Source organism: Myripristis murdjan, chromosome 15, assembly GCF_902150065.1.
Source record: "Myripristis murdjan chromosome 15, fMyrMur1.1, whole genome shotgun sequence".
Taxonomy (NCBI): Eukaryota; Metazoa; Chordata; class Actinopteri; order Holocentriformes; family Holocentridae; genus Myripristis; species Myripristis murdjan.
Genome location: NC_043994.1, coordinates 21,806,689 through 21,824,309, shown reverse-complemented (window position 1 = coordinate 21,824,309; position 17,621 = coordinate 21,806,689). Strand labels below are relative to the sequence as shown.

General features: G+C 38.8%; 1 protein-coding gene across 6 annotated transcripts in view; it reads right to left on the bottom strand.

The window, feature by feature from the left end:
• Nucleotides 1-17,621, bottom strand: part of LOC115372569 (neurexin-1a) — a 309,098-nt gene that overhangs the window by 39,469 nt on the left and 252,008 nt on the right. For 3 of the 6 annotated variants that reach the window (XM_030070577.1, XM_030070578.1, XM_030070579.1), the window contains 3 exons: nt 9,638-9,809; nt 2,190-2,279; nt 340-659 (listed from right to left, as the gene is read on the bottom strand). In XM_030070577.1, coding sequence (XP_029926437.1) covers nt 340-659; nt 2,190-2,279; nt 9,638-9,809 — 582 coding nt within the window. Of the gene's footprint in view, nt 1-339; nt 961-2,189; nt 2,280-9,637; nt 9,810-17,621 lie in introns of those variants that run through there. The other 3 variants (XM_030070580.1, XM_030070582.1, XM_030070581.1) reach the window with 2 other exon arrangements.

Here is a 17,621-nt window from a genome sequence, read left to right as displayed (position 1 = left end):
CAAACACACCACGGTGCCACGGCTGATGACAGAGGGAGAAGTGCTCCACGTGCATGCTGCTAGTGGTATTCCCTCGGTGGAACAATGAAATGACTTCCCTCTCAGTTTTTAGGTCAGAAAACTCAAGGAAAAAGGGGGATAAGCGGTGACGTAAAACAGTGCATACTAATGCACTACATCAGAGCATATGGAAGAATGTATTCCACTCATGTGCTTAAATCCAAGCGGTTGATTGTACTTAAGACGGCATGAACTTGAAATGAGACACCTTACATGAATGAATATCAGTAACCGATAAGAGTAACATGTAGGATGAGAAAAGTTGATGCCGTTTCTTACCTGCTGAGGCTCTCGTGGTGTGGTCTGCTTGACTCTCCTGCTGGACGCTGTGGTCGTGGTGATCTCCATGATGGATGTAGAGGTCTCGGAGCGATTGGCTGTAGCACTTGACTGTGGCGTAATTGAGGAGGGCGACTCGCCTACCAGCCGCACACTGCCCTGGATTTTAATGTTGGGATCCCCCTCCACAGCCATGTTGAACACCTTCAACCCATTATAGTAGAGGCCCGAAAGCTGGCCCTGAAAGGATCGACTCCGGTCTCGCTCCCAGCCCCCAATCTGTATAGTGGTTTGGCTGTTGAAGATTGTAAGCTGCCGCCCTGTGGGAAAACAATGTTACATATATACGAGAATGTTGAACTGCGGACTCAGCCGCTTTTACTTATCAGGGAAAAAAAAAAGACAGAAAGACAGATTATTTGCCCAGTGGCTAATGGGGCCAATAAATTACTGGTTGCTAGAGGCAACCCCTGGTAATTTATTGCACTTATAATGATGGGATGCCTATGAAAAGCAGATTCAACAAAATATATAAAAGGAAAAAAATACAGGGTTTTGTAAATCAGTGCAGCTTTGCTAAAAGGGCAATCAAGTCTAATCAGAAAAAAAAAAAATAATAATAATCTGAACTGGTGATATTTGAATGTAACTTCCAAAGATATAATCTTGGATGGACTTGAAAGAGGAGCAAATGGATAATTTGCCTGAAAGATATTGCTTTGGAAGACAAAGAAAAAGAAAAGTCTATCACCCAAAAGCATATATTTTCAATATGCTTTGATTACAATACAGCAATTAAAAAAAGTAGTAAACAAATAACAGCAAACAAAACAACAAAACAAGTATGGTGGTAGCCATTGTAGAAGTCCATAAACTTTGCTTTTTTATGCATTAATAATTTGGGATGTGCACACACACTTCCTCTTTGGGTAAAAGAACATCATACATGTCAAATACAGCAACAATGGAAAAAAAAAGAGTTGACTTCTACAGTGGCTACTCGCTGTGTGAGGATTTGGCTTTTCTTGTATAAGTTCTTACAGAAAGCAGGACACACTACAGGGGATTTGAAAATATTCATCCTTTTAGCAAGAGCAACCAAGGAAAATGCAACTTAGAACTGATATGGTTGGGTTTATGAAAAACAAAACGTTTCATGACAGCACTGTCATAATAGGCGGAACAGAAAGAAATAAACAGAAAAAATGATAGGGCTCATTTCACATTTTAAGTGAAAAATATGAATTAGTTATTGATCTATAAAAAACAAAGCATGCACTGAAAGTTTGTTTTATGATACAGTTTCTTGGTCTAATTCCCTATACATATTTACAATGTCTGTTAAAGGGACTCAAAATTGTGATGCCAATTGGTATTACATTCTATTTATCATTGCTAGTAGTTTAATCAGAATACATCAAATGAACTCTACAATAAGAACATATAAGTATACTGCATATGTGTTTCAAATTAACACTGAAAATAGCAACTAGTGAATAACTAAACTGAATCTTTTAAATTTATCATTTAGATGTTTACTGCAAAATGCTACAGTAATTTATAGACATTTTAACAGTGTCGATGTTACTTCATGAAGTGGATTTAGATTTATATTTACAGTCCCTTTAACCTTAAGCTGACAGGAAACACGTATTAAAACAGTTGACATCTATAAAATAAATACATTATTATGAAAAGTATGCAATACTCCACACTAAATTTAACTGTTAAAATCATTTTGTTTTTTTATTTTACTGAACATTTATTTTTAGGTTTATTATTTACAAAGTATTGGCACAACTTGGTTATGATCAAATTATTTTATTTGAAATTTTAATCAATGATTTTACCTTTGTCGAGTAGCCATTCGTCAACTACTCGACCAAGTCGATATGGGATTCGCTGTCTAGCAATCGCCAGGCGTTCGTTATCATTGTTGCCTTTAAAGTTTAAAGAGACATTTCATTGGTTACAATCTGTAAGGTCAAAGGTTAAAGGTTCATACTTAATGCTGGAGCTATACAACTGCAAAAGTTTTTTTTGGTAAGTTTTGGGTATTTAAAAAACAATACTTCCTAAAACATTATTTGAACAGACTTCACTCATTCATTTTATTTTATTTTAGCCAACAAATTATTCCTATATTAATTGTGAACTAGCACGCAAATGTTTCATCTAAGTTAGGCTATGTTATAAACCAAATCAAATCACAAATTTATACATTTCCATGACACTTTACCCAATGATTACCAACCCATTTTTCTTTACCCTCTATCTTTTGACTGGCTTTTATACTAGTTATACATTTTCAAAAGGAACATCATTTGAATTTATTGTTGAATCAACCTTTTATGGTTTAAAGGAGAGAACAATTTAACTATAACATATTACAAATGTCCAACCCGTTTATAAATTGCCTAATTGACAAGAAAACAATGAGCTAATTGCAGTACAACAATTAACATACTTTACATTCAGAGCATCTGGTCATATAGCACATTGTAAAAACAGGTGCACATACAGTACTTAAAAATCCACATATAATAAAACAGGGCTTTGACAAAAGCTATGAGTCTCAAGTTTGTCATCAGTTTGTCTGGCTTTACAGTATGCTTGCATATGCTTTAAAAATGTCAGTAGAAAGATGCTTTACTGGTGTCAAAGGCAGTGGCAAAGGACTGCAGACTATGCAGAGACTAAGCCAAAGAAATAACTTTGAAAAGAGAGAAAGAGCAGTAAGGAACAGAAAAAAACAGTACTATGAGATTGGAGGGGCACTTTGGCATGATGAGGCCAAACTCTGCATCGCCCTTTTGTCAAGGCCAATAATCTCTCCAGAAGAGAAGACTTTCAGCACAGTGGCACTGTCTCTGAGTGCTTTTCCCCTGGTATTGTCTGCAGAGATTGAATTCAGTCAGCTCCATTCTTCCGGCAGATTGACAATGTTTGTCCCATCAACTATATTAATTCTGTTCTGGCAGAGTAAAGATCCAGTAGCTAACAATAATTTGGTAAAGAATAGCATGAGAAAGGAAAGGATTGTGGTGATATGAAGAAAAGAGGTAACCTTGTAACACAGATGCACAGTTGGTCTGATGAAAGGTCTTAGCGGTAAGACCACGCATAACAAAAGATTTTTTTTTTTTTTTTTTTAATCACATCAGCTTGAATTACTGTAGAGGATAAGGTATCCAAAAAATGCCTTAAAGCTTGTCTATCCACCACTTGGAACTTGGTTGTAGTTGATTATGCCAGGCGGGAGTATAAAGACTTGACAGATTTAGTGGAATGCATCTCCCTCAGCGTTGTTATGGAAATATATATTCTGTCATTACAACACTGTCGGATACAGCCACACAGGTATGTGTACTTACAGATGGCCAAACGTCGCTAAGTATGCAAACATCTCTGAAAGAATGTCATCTAAAGTGAACCTTCAGGCAATCAAACTATCAGTCTGAATGGTGCAGCTGTGCTTAAATCTTCCATGAAGGTTTTTAATCATCGGGACACTTCACAGAGGCACCGTCATGCTTTACGGGCGCAATCTAGACAAACAAACCCAGGTCTAGGCTTTATTTTTAACCATGTGCATTGATTTAGTCTCCATCTTTATCTTGTAACATCTGTTAAAACCACAGTGCTACGTTAGCGCAATGTTTTAAGTAAGAGAAAGACAGATATAATCCACGTGTTGACTCAGGCACTACAGTTAGATATTCGCCTCTTGGTGTATGGATGTACAGTATACTAGCTTCCAGTTGGTTGGTGCTTGTGCGCATTGTACCGTCTTGCCTGTTATATGAGCAGACAGACACTGGATTTCCCTTATGTAAGGCTCTATGTACACTGCACTACACTGTCCACTACTACTACCACTGCACACAAGCACAAGGACACATTGACAAATAGATGAACAAATACACACATACAGACACATAGAGTCTGGCTCTTAGATATTACAATGTTTCTGAGCACCTATTACCTGAAAATTAATAGCATTGCATGCCACAGGAATTGAGTATATGAAAATGCTTACATTCCTACACTATGTAAATGTGTTAAATTAATTTCCATTGGTCAAGGATTTGCATTAGTTCAGTGTGCGCCGTTTGACACGGAGCATTTGTGGGCTTTGTTAATTTCGCTAACCTCCATTTGTCAGTCATGGGGTGTTAGTTATATCACCCCCCTTACCCATGCCTTTGCCATGATGGGGGCTGTTTTCTGCTACTCTGACACCTCATTTGAAGAGAGGTCAGCATCAAACTGGGCTCTGGAGAACAGAGCGCCTACAGCTGTTAGGAGGACGGCGAGGACACATCATAGGGTGGATGAAAAGATATACAATACAAGTTAGGCTGAGGAGAAGGAACACACAGTTGTTATTTTCCCTCATGTGAGTGCTTAATTTTTTTGCCAGCTGCAATGCTATTTTCATGTCTGTGTCTTGTAGTTGTCATGTACTCTTGGCTGTATTCAGAACTATTATAAAATTTATCTTCATGTTACTCTGAAAGTCTTTATATAGACTATAAGAATTGTGATAAAATAGTAATTTGTTAAAGTGAGGCGACATACAAAGATAGAAAGACACAGACAAGGCAGGCAGGCGCTCACACAAAAATACAGTACACACGCACACACATGCACACACAGTCGCACACACTGAAATCATCCACTTTTGAACAAAACAGCTCCTTTTTCAACACAGCTCTGGATCATATGGCACTCTCAGTCTATCCTTATGCTCAGGTTAATTAAGTGTGGATATAATCAAGGTGTGATCGTGTATTGATCCCCACTGTGGGACACTGGAGTGTTAAACAATGCTATCCCCTGGGCGCCGATGCAGCAGCAGAGCCCATTCATCCTGACGCCTGTGAGCGGAGCCTGTGATGGCTGCTGAGTGGTGATTGGGTTTGGTATGGGACGGCCTGGCTTATCTCCTCCGCCAGACAGCAGCGATTCAGCTGAGCCGTCCCCACCGACCCCGTTTGCCCTCGCTCACTTGTTTTCTTTTTTGTTAATAAAGTGGTCAGATAAGGTGGGAGCTTTATCTCATTACAAGCCCTGGGACGTTTGCTACATTAAATGAACAAATATGCAAATGCTTTCTCTGTTCAGAGAGCCGGGAGAATTAGGAGGCAAGAACCTAGACAAATCTCACTATTATTTTTTATTATTCAATTCTCATTTTTCTACTTTGGCAATGGAAGCAACCGCACCGTTTGTTATTTTGTAAGCTTGTTCACTGATGGCTGATTGATTGCACAATAGACTAAATAGGCTCATAGACAGAATAAAGTGGGAACCAGAGCAGATAGAATAGAGCTTGGATGAATAAACCTACTCCTCCCCCCTCCTATCCCACAAATCAGACTTCACATGGCAAGGTGGAAAAATAGGGGGAGCGGGTGAAAGAGACAGAGGGGGCAGGGGTGGACAGATAGAGGTAAAAAGGACAGAGAGAGAGGGAACTGAGAACTGAGGGGACTGGAGTGGGAGAGATAGAGCTCTATAAGTGCATCACGCTCTGATAACAGTAGAAGAATAAGGCCAGGGACTTCTCCATTATCTTTGTGTGCAGCGTGCGTTCATTGGGTGCTCCGATAGTGTACTGCACTGTACCCTACGGGCCTGGCAGCACCATTGTGATGGTATTACTTCCATGGCCAAGACTTAGGAGAGGGACGGAGAGGGACCTTTTTTTTTTTTTTTTTTTTTTTTTTTTTTGTAGCCATCCAGCCTTTTGTGTTACATGGAATAAAAGAGAGGAGAGTAAAGATAGAGAACTAGTGACTACAATAAATGGATGGCTAGTTATGAGTCTGTGCCTTGCGTTCAAGAATCAAATAATTGTGCTAAGGACTTCTAATGGCCCATAAGAATGCAGTATGAGACTTTTTAATGAGATTACGAGGGCAGCAATATAGGCACTGGTGAAGCAATTATTTCCTTAGTTTTGACAATGATTGCTACCTCCCATATAATCTCCCCCCTCTCTGTCTTTCTCACTGTCCAGCCGTCATTTATATCTTCGCTGTCTACTCTTATTATGATCACTGTTGATCTGTGAGTGGCCTATGAGTGGCTGAAGGCTGCTATTATGACTGCGTTAGAGGCATACACGGAGACTAATCAAACTACAGGCGAGCAGAGAGAATAATGGCTTTGTGTGCTGGGGGTGAGGGGAGGAACTGTGCAGTAATTGTGATTAGAAGTAATTAGTCTTCAGTGAGCCTAAGAAGGTAGTCGGACTCGGCATTGTCACGAACGCATGATTGGTAGACATGGGATTGGTCATTTCCCCCAACAGCATTTATAACTGTACTTAGCATGAGAAGAATGAATCTGTTATTATCTGCCAGTACCATGGAGACTTTTTTTCTCTGTTTAAATCAAAATGGAGATTCTGCAATAAAGTAGAAAAAATATGTGATCATTTAACTGTTATCACATGTATCCCCCTGCTCATTAAACATTTTGAAATCTTTATTATTTTTATTTTATGTATTGATTTTTATCAGCTGGGCTTTTAGCAGCAAAGATAATTTCTGACTAAGCAAAATGAGACTATGCATTCATCTTTTTTACTTTGTAAAAACTCCATTTCTGAAATTACAGTATCAAAAATCATACTGAATTAATTAGAATTAATTTGATAGAAGCATAGTTAAAACTGCATCTTATGTTCAATTGTTAAGGGGGAAGTGATTTAAGGCACTTAGTGTGAACTTGTAATTTCCAGCTAGAATGGTAAATGTTATTAATTAAAAAAATAAAATAAATAACAGAACAAAAACTGTGACAGGACTTAAAATATGCAATAGATTTTGTTCATTCTTATGTTAACAACCAGTATGAAATGTAATCAGCTGTTCTTGTGAAATATACATATGCTGGGTTAGCACAATGATAAGACAAAATTATTCATTCACTCTTGACTTCTGAGGAATGCTAAAATTCTGAGGCTTTCTAGCACTTTTCACACTTCTCACAGTACTTCAGTGGACTAGGTTGGAAAGCTACTGTGTTTTTGATTACCAGCCAAGTTTGACTGATCACCAACCAAGTCTTTCTTGGACAAAGAGAAAGTCATGCATATGCTGCTTTTACATATACATATACATGTATGCATATGCTTGTATATGCATATTCATATACATACTGCACTAAAGTAGGTGCCAGTGCAGTTAGGGCTGAAACTGAAAGTTGTTATCGTAACTTGCATTGAGACAGTTAATTAGCTGGTTAGATTCAAACTGAGCTGAAGCCTGCCAACTGATAGCTCAGCTTGAAGCATTAAAATGACTCTTAAATGAGTGACTTGTAATGACATTCAAGTATATCATCAATATCAGTGTTGTGACACTTTTGTGTTGAAAAGGGTCTAAAAAGGGACAGACTAGTTCATTCATTCACTTCATGAGCAGCACATCTGCATGTGCGTTGTGTGTGTTTGGGGGGCTGAGGGTGTCTATTGCATGCAGGCTGAGATAGTACCGTCCAAACATTTAACCCTGCGGTGCATTCCGCCATGTCTGCGGCATGTCAAAAGCCATTAGCTTCCCCTCTCTACCTGAGGCAAGCAGTGAGGATTGAGTCGCAGCCATAAAACCCTCTTTCATTTGGATGAATGCACTGGCCATGCCTAAAAAAGGTCACCAAACATTATGCAAAAGGGGAGAGACAGGTTGAATTTGTCTTCTGTTTGTCCCGCTGCCCAGTTTTATGCATACTCAACATCCTACAAGGGTCCTTAACTGAGTGTTTTTGATTTGGTGCTGGCAGAAAACAGAGGTAAAGTGTTGTGCCATTTTACACAGTGAGCATTACACTGTGAAGGTTCAGGTAAAAATGGAAATTCCCTCAGTGTTCTCCTCGTAATGAGTGAGTCATCATAGAAGGTGACACGCCAGCCACATTAATATGGACGCTGGTAGCATCTTGTTTCACAACCATTTAATTGTTTTCTTCTGCGGCGAAAGCTGCATTTGCTTCACTGTGTTTGGTATGAGCATTACATTACAGGAATATTACAAAATAGTCATATGATGGTGTCATTCACATCACTTCAGTCCTCTATAGCTTATGTCAAAGCCTTTAAGCAGTTCAAAAGGTAACATTCAACAACCCAAGCTGTGGCATTTAAATACTTCTCTAGTTGACAGCCATTGTACTACTGACATTTTGACATATTAAAGGAACATAGCAGAGTTGTTGAGTTTTTTTTTTTCCCCTCAGTCTCCAATAGATCACTTCATGTCTGTCCCCAGCAGTGTCTCATCAGAAACTGTTCAGCTGACTTACCTCACAGCTTACATTTCCCCCAAAGTGAACCTGCACTTTCCAGAGACAAATTTTCATCTGCAGTCTGTTATTCTTACAATGAAGCTGCCAGTCTTTTGAAGAACTGGAATGGATTGTGACCATAAGGCACCACAGCATTGTAGAAGTAACTCAAGTCACCTAACTTTTCTGGCTGAACTTAAATTGTTAGTTTTGACATAATTAACGACATATTAGTCATGAGGATAACTCATAAAGCATTTACTTAACTATACCAATCAGATAGAGAGAAGTAACAAGAATATTAATACACAATTTAGTGTATGCTGTGAAAATAATTACTATGAAAACACAATGTCCTGCAGTAATGTAGCCCATCAGCTGGTAATTAATTTCTACAAAGTCAATTGTCACTCCCTACTAGGTTTGTCATCTCTGTTACATTAGTCCAATCAATCTGCTGTATTGGCAGACAAATAAATATTGAACTGCCACATAATTACAGTACTTGCTGCAATGAATTTAGTGAAATGGTAATTTTGCTGTAAATAGGCTATTGATTTGACTTCTGTGAAACATCTGAATCCAACTGTAGGTGGATTATTAATGAATATGGGGAATTTAATGCAGACATGTATAGTGAGGGTGGGTGTTTACCCTTTTGTGCAGTTTGACACTGTATGTTAAACAATGTCAGCCACAAATCACACTTCAACATTTAAATAGACTTTTACAGTGGCATACAGCAATCGATTAATGTAGAGAGACAGATGGATAGCATCAGGGATGAGGAAAAACTCAATAACACTGGTATCATTCTTCAACTTCTACTTTGAAAAAAGAAAAGAAAGAAAAAAAGAAAGCAATCAGAGCACATGCCAAGTAAACATGATTAACATAAATTTCCTAGACAGATCAGCTTTAAAAGTTTGGTTGATATCCTCATGGTTATTTTAATACCTTTAAGCAGTGGCAGATGTAATCATAGGTAGAGTGGGTTACTCACCTGTGGGGTAGCGCTCAATGACTGGCAGGTCATCCACCTGCAGAGTGGCATTACCCCCACTCCTCGTAAACTTCACTATATGGTACTTTCCGTCATTTACAAACTTTGACGTCTCCTCAATATTAATGTCATCTGTTCCGACATTAAATACAACTGCAATGTTTCCCTTTTCCTGAAAAGAGAGAAGACAACAGGAAAAAATGGGTTGAGTGACAAAAGGCAATGATGTTTTCAATACTGACAGACTGCAATTAAATTCTTTGTTCTGTTTTTTTTTTCCCTCAAGTAAATTGCTAAGCACATAGACACGCATTCATACTCCCTTGGTTTATCATTATTAAAAGGTTATATAGATATTGCAACCTTTGAGAAAACCTAAGTAAATTGCTTTCTAGCAAGAAGAGCAAATATATTCTTGAGATGCACATTGTGTTTGCTCTGGTTGCTGATTAAATGTTTAGTTCCATCTCATTTGAAGGCAGAGTACTTGGAGAAGCAATTGTTCGCCATTTCAATCACTGGGTAAAGTGAGTTACTTTAAAATGAATGACAAGACCTTAAGGAAGTGTTAACATTTGCGTATTGTTATGTTGAATGTTTTGAGTGATGCCAATTTTCTTTACAAAAGTATGATTTTTTTTTTTTTTTTTTTTTTTTTGCATGCACCGGGGCTGTTACCTCCTAACCTCTCTCCTCCCCTAAGACATTTTGCAGTTCAACATTTTCTCTATAGGACGGGTGGCAGAGCAAGGACCAAGGTGGTGATCTCTATCGGGCATTTTTCTATTTTAATACCTTTGTACTTTCTATTTTACTGCTCCGCTAATTTACCTTAGTCCCCCTAGACTTGAAGAAACACAAGTACCTTGTATGTTTGTTGACATCATTTCCTCCCCATTAATTGGAGAACACTTTTTATAGTGGACTGGCAGCTTCATGTTTCGTTTTTAACCAGCATGTCTGGATAATGAAAGGGACCATCTGGGCATTGCCACTTGGCCGGGAGCCCATTTTAGACATAAAAACTTGTCTCGTCATCACTCTAACTGCTGTACAGTAGCCTCAGAGCTCGATGTGAGGATATCATTGTATCTGAGCAGATTGTGCGAGACTGAATCATTAAATTGTAGGGAATACTGCTATCATTACACAGAGAGCATAAAAACAGTACAACCATGGAACTATAAAGACAATATCTCAAAGGAGGTTTGAACCCAGCTTAGCTGCAGTCTCCTCAGATCCACACACGATGAATATCTACTCTAATAAGCTTCTTTTACAGCATATGATCGAAGTCCTGGAATCCTGCTGCTTAATCCAGCTAAGAGAAGTGCATATGTTGGTGCAATCTCCCTCTGCTTCTGGGCTGCAGTGAAAGGAGCATCTGGTTGGAAGCTCAACCTAGCAGCGCAGCACTCTGCATGTCATTATCCAGTCAGCATAGCCAATACTACATCTCCATCTCTCTCTCTCCCTCTCTCTCTCTCTCTCTCTCTCTCTCTCTCTCTCTCTCTCTCTCTCTCTTTCTCTCTCTCTCTCTCTCTCACACACACACACACACACACACATTCACACTCTCTTTTATATGAAGAAAATGACTCTTTCTTGAGAACCCCACCACACCCACATGCCCCCATGTGCACAAACACACAACAAATACACATACTAAACATGCAGAATTATTGCAGAGTGTCTCCAGAGCCAGAAGCTAAAGTGCAATTAAAAACATTTGTAATGTGTCACGCCATGTTACCCAAAACTAGGACAATCGTCTGCTTTGTAAATGTAATTTCAACACAGATTATATCATCTGATATAATTAAAGCGGCAGTACTAACACGACTTAGTGGCTCCTTGCAGGCAGACTACCAATCAACCAAACTCAAAAGCAGTTGTCAAGCTGGTGTCAAGGCTACAGCATGTATCTAGTTTTCAATGTGCGTTTGGCTGTCTGGGACAGCTGAAAGGATGAGAGGATGATCTGTAGGCACTGGTGTAGTGGTAAGCCTTGTATAAGCGGTAATCTGCTTCAGGAGGGGAATGTCCCCCTTGAGACCCTTCAGCAAGAGCCACAGAGACAGCAGCTCCTCAGCAGGGAGCAGTGGATACCAGGAGCATCTGTCAACATCAGCCCTCACACCGGGGCTACATACAGTACGTGAAAAGCCTCACCGTTGTTGCCGTGACGCACTCCTTTTCTGTTACTGAAAGTTTCATCAACTGTTTATTCTATACTTAAAATAATCTTTTCTTGATTGACTGGAGCACCAACTAAGAGTATTTGTGGATGTGAGATTTACACATCCATAAAGCTGTATTTGTGCATCCACTGCATATTTGGCATTTTTCATATTCCAAGCATTTAACATAAGAATAAGCATCCATAATGGCATTCCAAAAAGGAGCCTACTTCAAGGACTGTAAGACACTAAAAACACTAATTCATAACTTTATGGCACTATTGCTCTTGAAAAAAAAAAGGCACAGAGAGAGAGAGAGAGAGAGAAACAGGTTTAGTGGGAGAGACCAAGCCAATTAAAATCCTACTTTTAATAGCCTCCTTCAATTGACTTTTAATGTTCCCCATGGTCTCGTTAATAAATTCACTGCATTTAGTCACAAATTGCCGACTCAATTTCCATAGCCCCCTTTCAATAAATAAATAAATAAATAAATGCTAACTTTGCAGTCTTGAAAAAGAGGAACAGGTGGATGAAGGGGTACCAGACAATGGTCAGAAACCAATCAATTAGTTTTAGGGGGTCAGATGAAAGATAAGCGCTGAGATTTTGAGCTGAGATTTTACTAAGTTCTCATTTTGACATGCTTATTGGCCACGTTTCACACAGTAAAGTGATTAACTTTGCCTGTTATTGCATCTGCATGCCGAGCTAGGGCTGGCACTGGGTTTGGACACCAATATTGTTATTCTAAATAATAATCCACTACATTTCGACATTTTTTGCTGAAATTCGATCTAGTTAGACGAGTAGTTTCTCGGTTAGTTCAGCAGTGAGAGGAGCCTAATCCAGGAGCTCTAATAGGGTGCAGGCTTATGTCAGAGAGTGATTGATGGCTGCTTACATAAACTCAACCCATTACACCCTGTACAATTTTAGGGCTGCTCACTTGGTAAGTGCAGCTCCCCACAGGGTTGCCCCCCTGGGAATATACTGTATGGTGCACACAAGCTGCACCCAAAGAACTCCTTGCCTGACACTCCGCACGCTGCCTTGATTAATTGCTCATCAAGCTGCAATAGAGTTTAATTAACTGATGAAGTTGATCCACCATTCTCCTCTAATCTTTCTGTTTTTTATGTTTCTCATCCTTGCAGCTGGAGGGTGGAGAAGCTGCAGCAATACTCAGAGTGTCAGGGTTTCTTGTTAAAAACTCCCCATCTGCACTCATTATACAACCATAGAGCTACTTGTTTTACTAGCTGTAAAACTGCAATACAGTTTTATGAAATGACTAATACCAGTGGCTAACTTTCAGATTTTTTTTTTTTTTTTTTTTTGTTACCTAACAAAACTACATCCAAGCAGATATATCATAAATACTTTTGGACTCAGATCAGGGAATTGAGATGAAAAAAGCAGACGTTTTGATTAAACATACATTAAACACACATTTTCTCTCTATTGTTGGGAAAACATTATGAGAATTTGTTCATAATCTGCTTGAGGGTCAAGTGCAAACAGAAACACATTAAGCCAAACTGATCCACAAGTTTGCAACTGGTTACTGGAGGGAGCTTATTTCTCCAGCCAAGAAGACGACGAAGTGGAAAGAACGGAAGTGATAAGTGGTATTTGAGATGGTGTTGGGCCTCCACTCTGCAAAAATGAACACCATGGTGTATGCTGCCCTAATGTTTTGCTTGTTTATGAGTCATTCATGTTGACAACCATTGTGCACCCGTCACATTTCATATCTCAGCGGTCCGACGCCACGGGACTGCAACACGTCTTCCTCCAGTGCACATGTCGACGAGGGGTCTGTTGGCAGGTGGGAGAGTAACTTTGTCATCCCCTCAGTGTGTGTGTATGTGTGTGCGCGCGCATGTCGGGGGGAGGTGGGGGGTTGGCGAGGTATTAGGTTCTGACTGTAGAAGCTAAATGACTCAAGGAACCAAAGTGGCAAGGGCAAGCAGACTGCGCTGTTCACCTTATCTTTTAATTACCTCTGACAGTCTTCTACTTATTTTTTTAAGCAAGGCTTGTTAATGAAATTACAGAGGTAATGGAATTATTGGGCGAAAGAAAATGGATTTTTTTTTTTTTTCAGTTACTCTGACACCACGGCTCTCTGGTTCACAAATGCAGTAATTCAAACTTGTACATGTACATATATACAGAGGCACATGCACACACTCACATATCAGACACATTAACTCTATATCAGGGGTCATCCACAACATTTGTCCAAGGGCCAGAATTTTTCTTTCTTTTTTTTTTTTTAGATGATTTTTTTTTCTGCTTTATTTGATAGAGATAGACAGGAAAAGCAGGGGAGAGAGAGGATGACATGCAGCGAAGGGCTCAGGCCGGATTCAAACCCAGGTCACCGTGGTAACAACACAGCCTCAATATGTGGCATTAGCACTACCAGGTGAGCTACTACAACACACCCCAGAATTTGAAAAAAAAAAAAAAAAAAAAAAAAAAAAAAAATATATATATATATATATATATATATATATATATATATATATATATATATATATATATATATATATATATATATGTATATATATATATATATATATATATATATATATATGTATATATATATACATATGATAAAATAATTTGTTTAGGCCTAATTAGCCTGCTATTGTTTCATATTTTCACTTTCTTACTATATCAGAGTGACCAGACAGGCTACAAAATGCTCTTAGAAGATTGCAGACTTTTGCCAGGGAGGCAGTTCACTGAAGAGGGATGGTTGAAATCTGTAATTGCGGAAACATAATTGCAGAACACAGCCCTGATTGGCAGGAATTATTAACAACTTTAACTAGTTTTGATGCTATTATGCACCGTCCAAATTGGTGTAAAAGCTTGCAGTGAGAATTATTTGAATTGTTTTTCAGGCAAGCAAAACATAAAATGCCTATTACGTCAGAACATGTGAAAGAAAAGAGAAGAAAACAAAACAAAACAAAAAAAAACTAAAAGTTAAATGAGAGGTTTCAGTTTGTTGTCCTCAGACAGAGACAGGAATTCATTTTGGCTTCACCAAGGCTACGGCTACTCAGTGCACGACCAGTGAAGCAGCACACTTTGTGAGTGTGGTCGGCCCGACTCCTGCACCAGGTTCTGTCGGCTGCTCGCAGGAAACTAATAACAAGCTGACAGGTGGATTTATAATGCCTTAGAAGCTACAGGTCAAATACAAATATTTGAGATCGGTAAATCATTCGTAATAAAATTATCTATATCATAATTGCTTTTGGTGTTGCTTCAACATAGAAAGAAAAAAAAAGCTAAAAATCCTAAATAGAGGAAAACATATTTTTCCTGCTCATATTTTCTGAATTCATTAATATTCTGCGGCCTGGGTGGGAAGCTGTGGCAGGCCGGATGTGGCCTGCAGGCCGCCAGTTGACATTCACTGCTCTGTATGTCTGAACTCTTTATGTCTGAACTCTTTATGTCTGCATTTGATTCATGACTAAATAGGCCAGTCGCAACACAAATTCCACTCTTCTGACACTGGAGACAGTGATATTCCAGCCTTTTATAACCAACTGAGATGCTTACATTTCTGTAAAAGAATAAACACCAAGATGTCAGGTTATAGTCACAGAAGAAGACGAATATGAGAGTTAACATGTATGACAGAATATGACAAACCTACAGAATATCATCGGTATCAACAGCATGTCTGTTGATACTGATTAAAGTCCATGAGCGAACAATTTGGGCAAAACAAATCTCTTCCCCACTTTCCCATCTCATTTATAAGACACTTCCTTAAAGCACAGATAGGACTGCTTGTAAAGCTTGTGGACGATGGATTAAATTACAGCAGGGAAATGCGAGCAAAGCATCAGAAGATGGCACATACATGTATGCGGAGATGCACGGTATAGTCAACTTTTCACAAATACTCTAAACCAAGAAACGAAGCTGCATGACAAGCTGCCCTCCCTCTTCAGGTCACCGTTCCCAAAGAGCATTCCCACAGCGGTGCATGTGCTAGCAGCTAAGCTTATTTCACAATCAAGTCCACCAGCTGAAGTGCCTAATTATCTGTGAAGTTAGCTTGAAATTGTTTCCATTGCTAGGAGACTCTATCAAGTGCCTTTCTGTAGCAGAGCTTCATCAAATAAGTCTAGTTAATAAATCATCAAGCCAGCCGCAACATCTGTGTAAAGAAGGGCACCACATTTGGCTATTTCACCATGTAATATAAGACTGGTGACTTATTCTAGTGCAATAATAAACATCAGTATTGATGGTATTTTTATAGGCGTGGATTAAAATTTAGGTAGAATAAAAATAGCCCACATTCTCGTTATTGCTGATGGAATAGCATAGAGGGCTTTTTTCAGGGCTCACGAGTTTAGATTCAGTTAGAAGTATCTGGAACGTCTGTAATGGGAGCTGGCCAGTGGTGCATTTCAAAAAGCACTGCCTGTCTTTCTGTGAAATGACATTTGCTGTCTGTCCACACTCATTCTCTTGCTCCATCTTTGCCCCTCATGTGACAAATTCCATCAAGAGAGGTCAACAGATATCTGAAATTTCGTTCTCTCTCAGTCAAAGAAATCAATTTGGGTTTCAGGTGATTCTCCTGTCTGTCCACTTGTGACAGCTGGCGCACGGTAGGGGTGAGTCGACCTTCATCTCTGCCCGCTCCATCATGACTTACTCCATCCTCCAGAGCATAGAGCATAGTGAGAATTCAGTTCACTTCATCAGTAGGATTTGTATAGAACAGCTTTCTGGCTAAATAAGGTCAAATATAATAAAGTGTGCATTTGGGGAGAGTTGCGAGGCACCTCATCTAGAGAGACAGGGACACAAGCCTAAAAGCAGAGACCATATGCTGTGACAGAGCCTTATTCAGAGGCAGTTTCATAATAATTTGACATCATTTGTAATCTGCTTACATGATAGCAATCATGACATTTATCTCTGGTTATCTCATTAATGCAAAAACAAATATAGAGTGTTATACTATAGATTACAGTATAATAATAATACGAAGAAGAACATTGTGTAAAATATGCCATAGTCACAACATCAAAGCTACTAAAAAAGCCAAGTTTGTTTATTTATTGTTAAAATAACATATTTTCTCATCATGCAATGTGTTCTCAGTATGCCATATTTCTTTTTAGTTTTTATGTGATCCAGCTGCATTACTATCTGCTCTGTTCAAAATGACAGTCACCATATGATGCCATCAGTATTTGTGATGCAACAGATTTATATAACACTTGATCTGTCATTTTAATGGCCAAAATGAGTTAATTCTGGATTTTATGTCATAAATTGAATTGCGAGCACAATAATATGGCATAACCTTGAAAGTGCTGACAGCCCTAAGTGTTAATGTGTGAATGCAAATTCAGGTTTGCTGTCCAAAGCAGCATGAAATCTGCACTGGGCCGGGCCCAAGTCTATTTCCTTGGAGACTAGACATACGTTTTGATCCCAGAGTGCTGCAGTCGGTCTGGCCCAAAAATATTTTAACCCTTTCTCAGTTTGCTCACGACACCATTTGTGTCCCTAATTTTAAATAGAGGACCTTACTGGGCCAAGTTGGAACCAATTCTTTGTCGCAATACTCAAGACTTTATAGGACATCTGTCATATTAGAGGTCCAAAATAATTTAACCTTTGATAAAATGTCACAAACTTGCAATTGAGGGCATATTAGTTTTATATAATTTCAACAAGAAAAAAACATACATTTCAAATTGGACCGCTGCCCTTAAAAAAGAAGAAAAATATTAATTGGAAGTTGT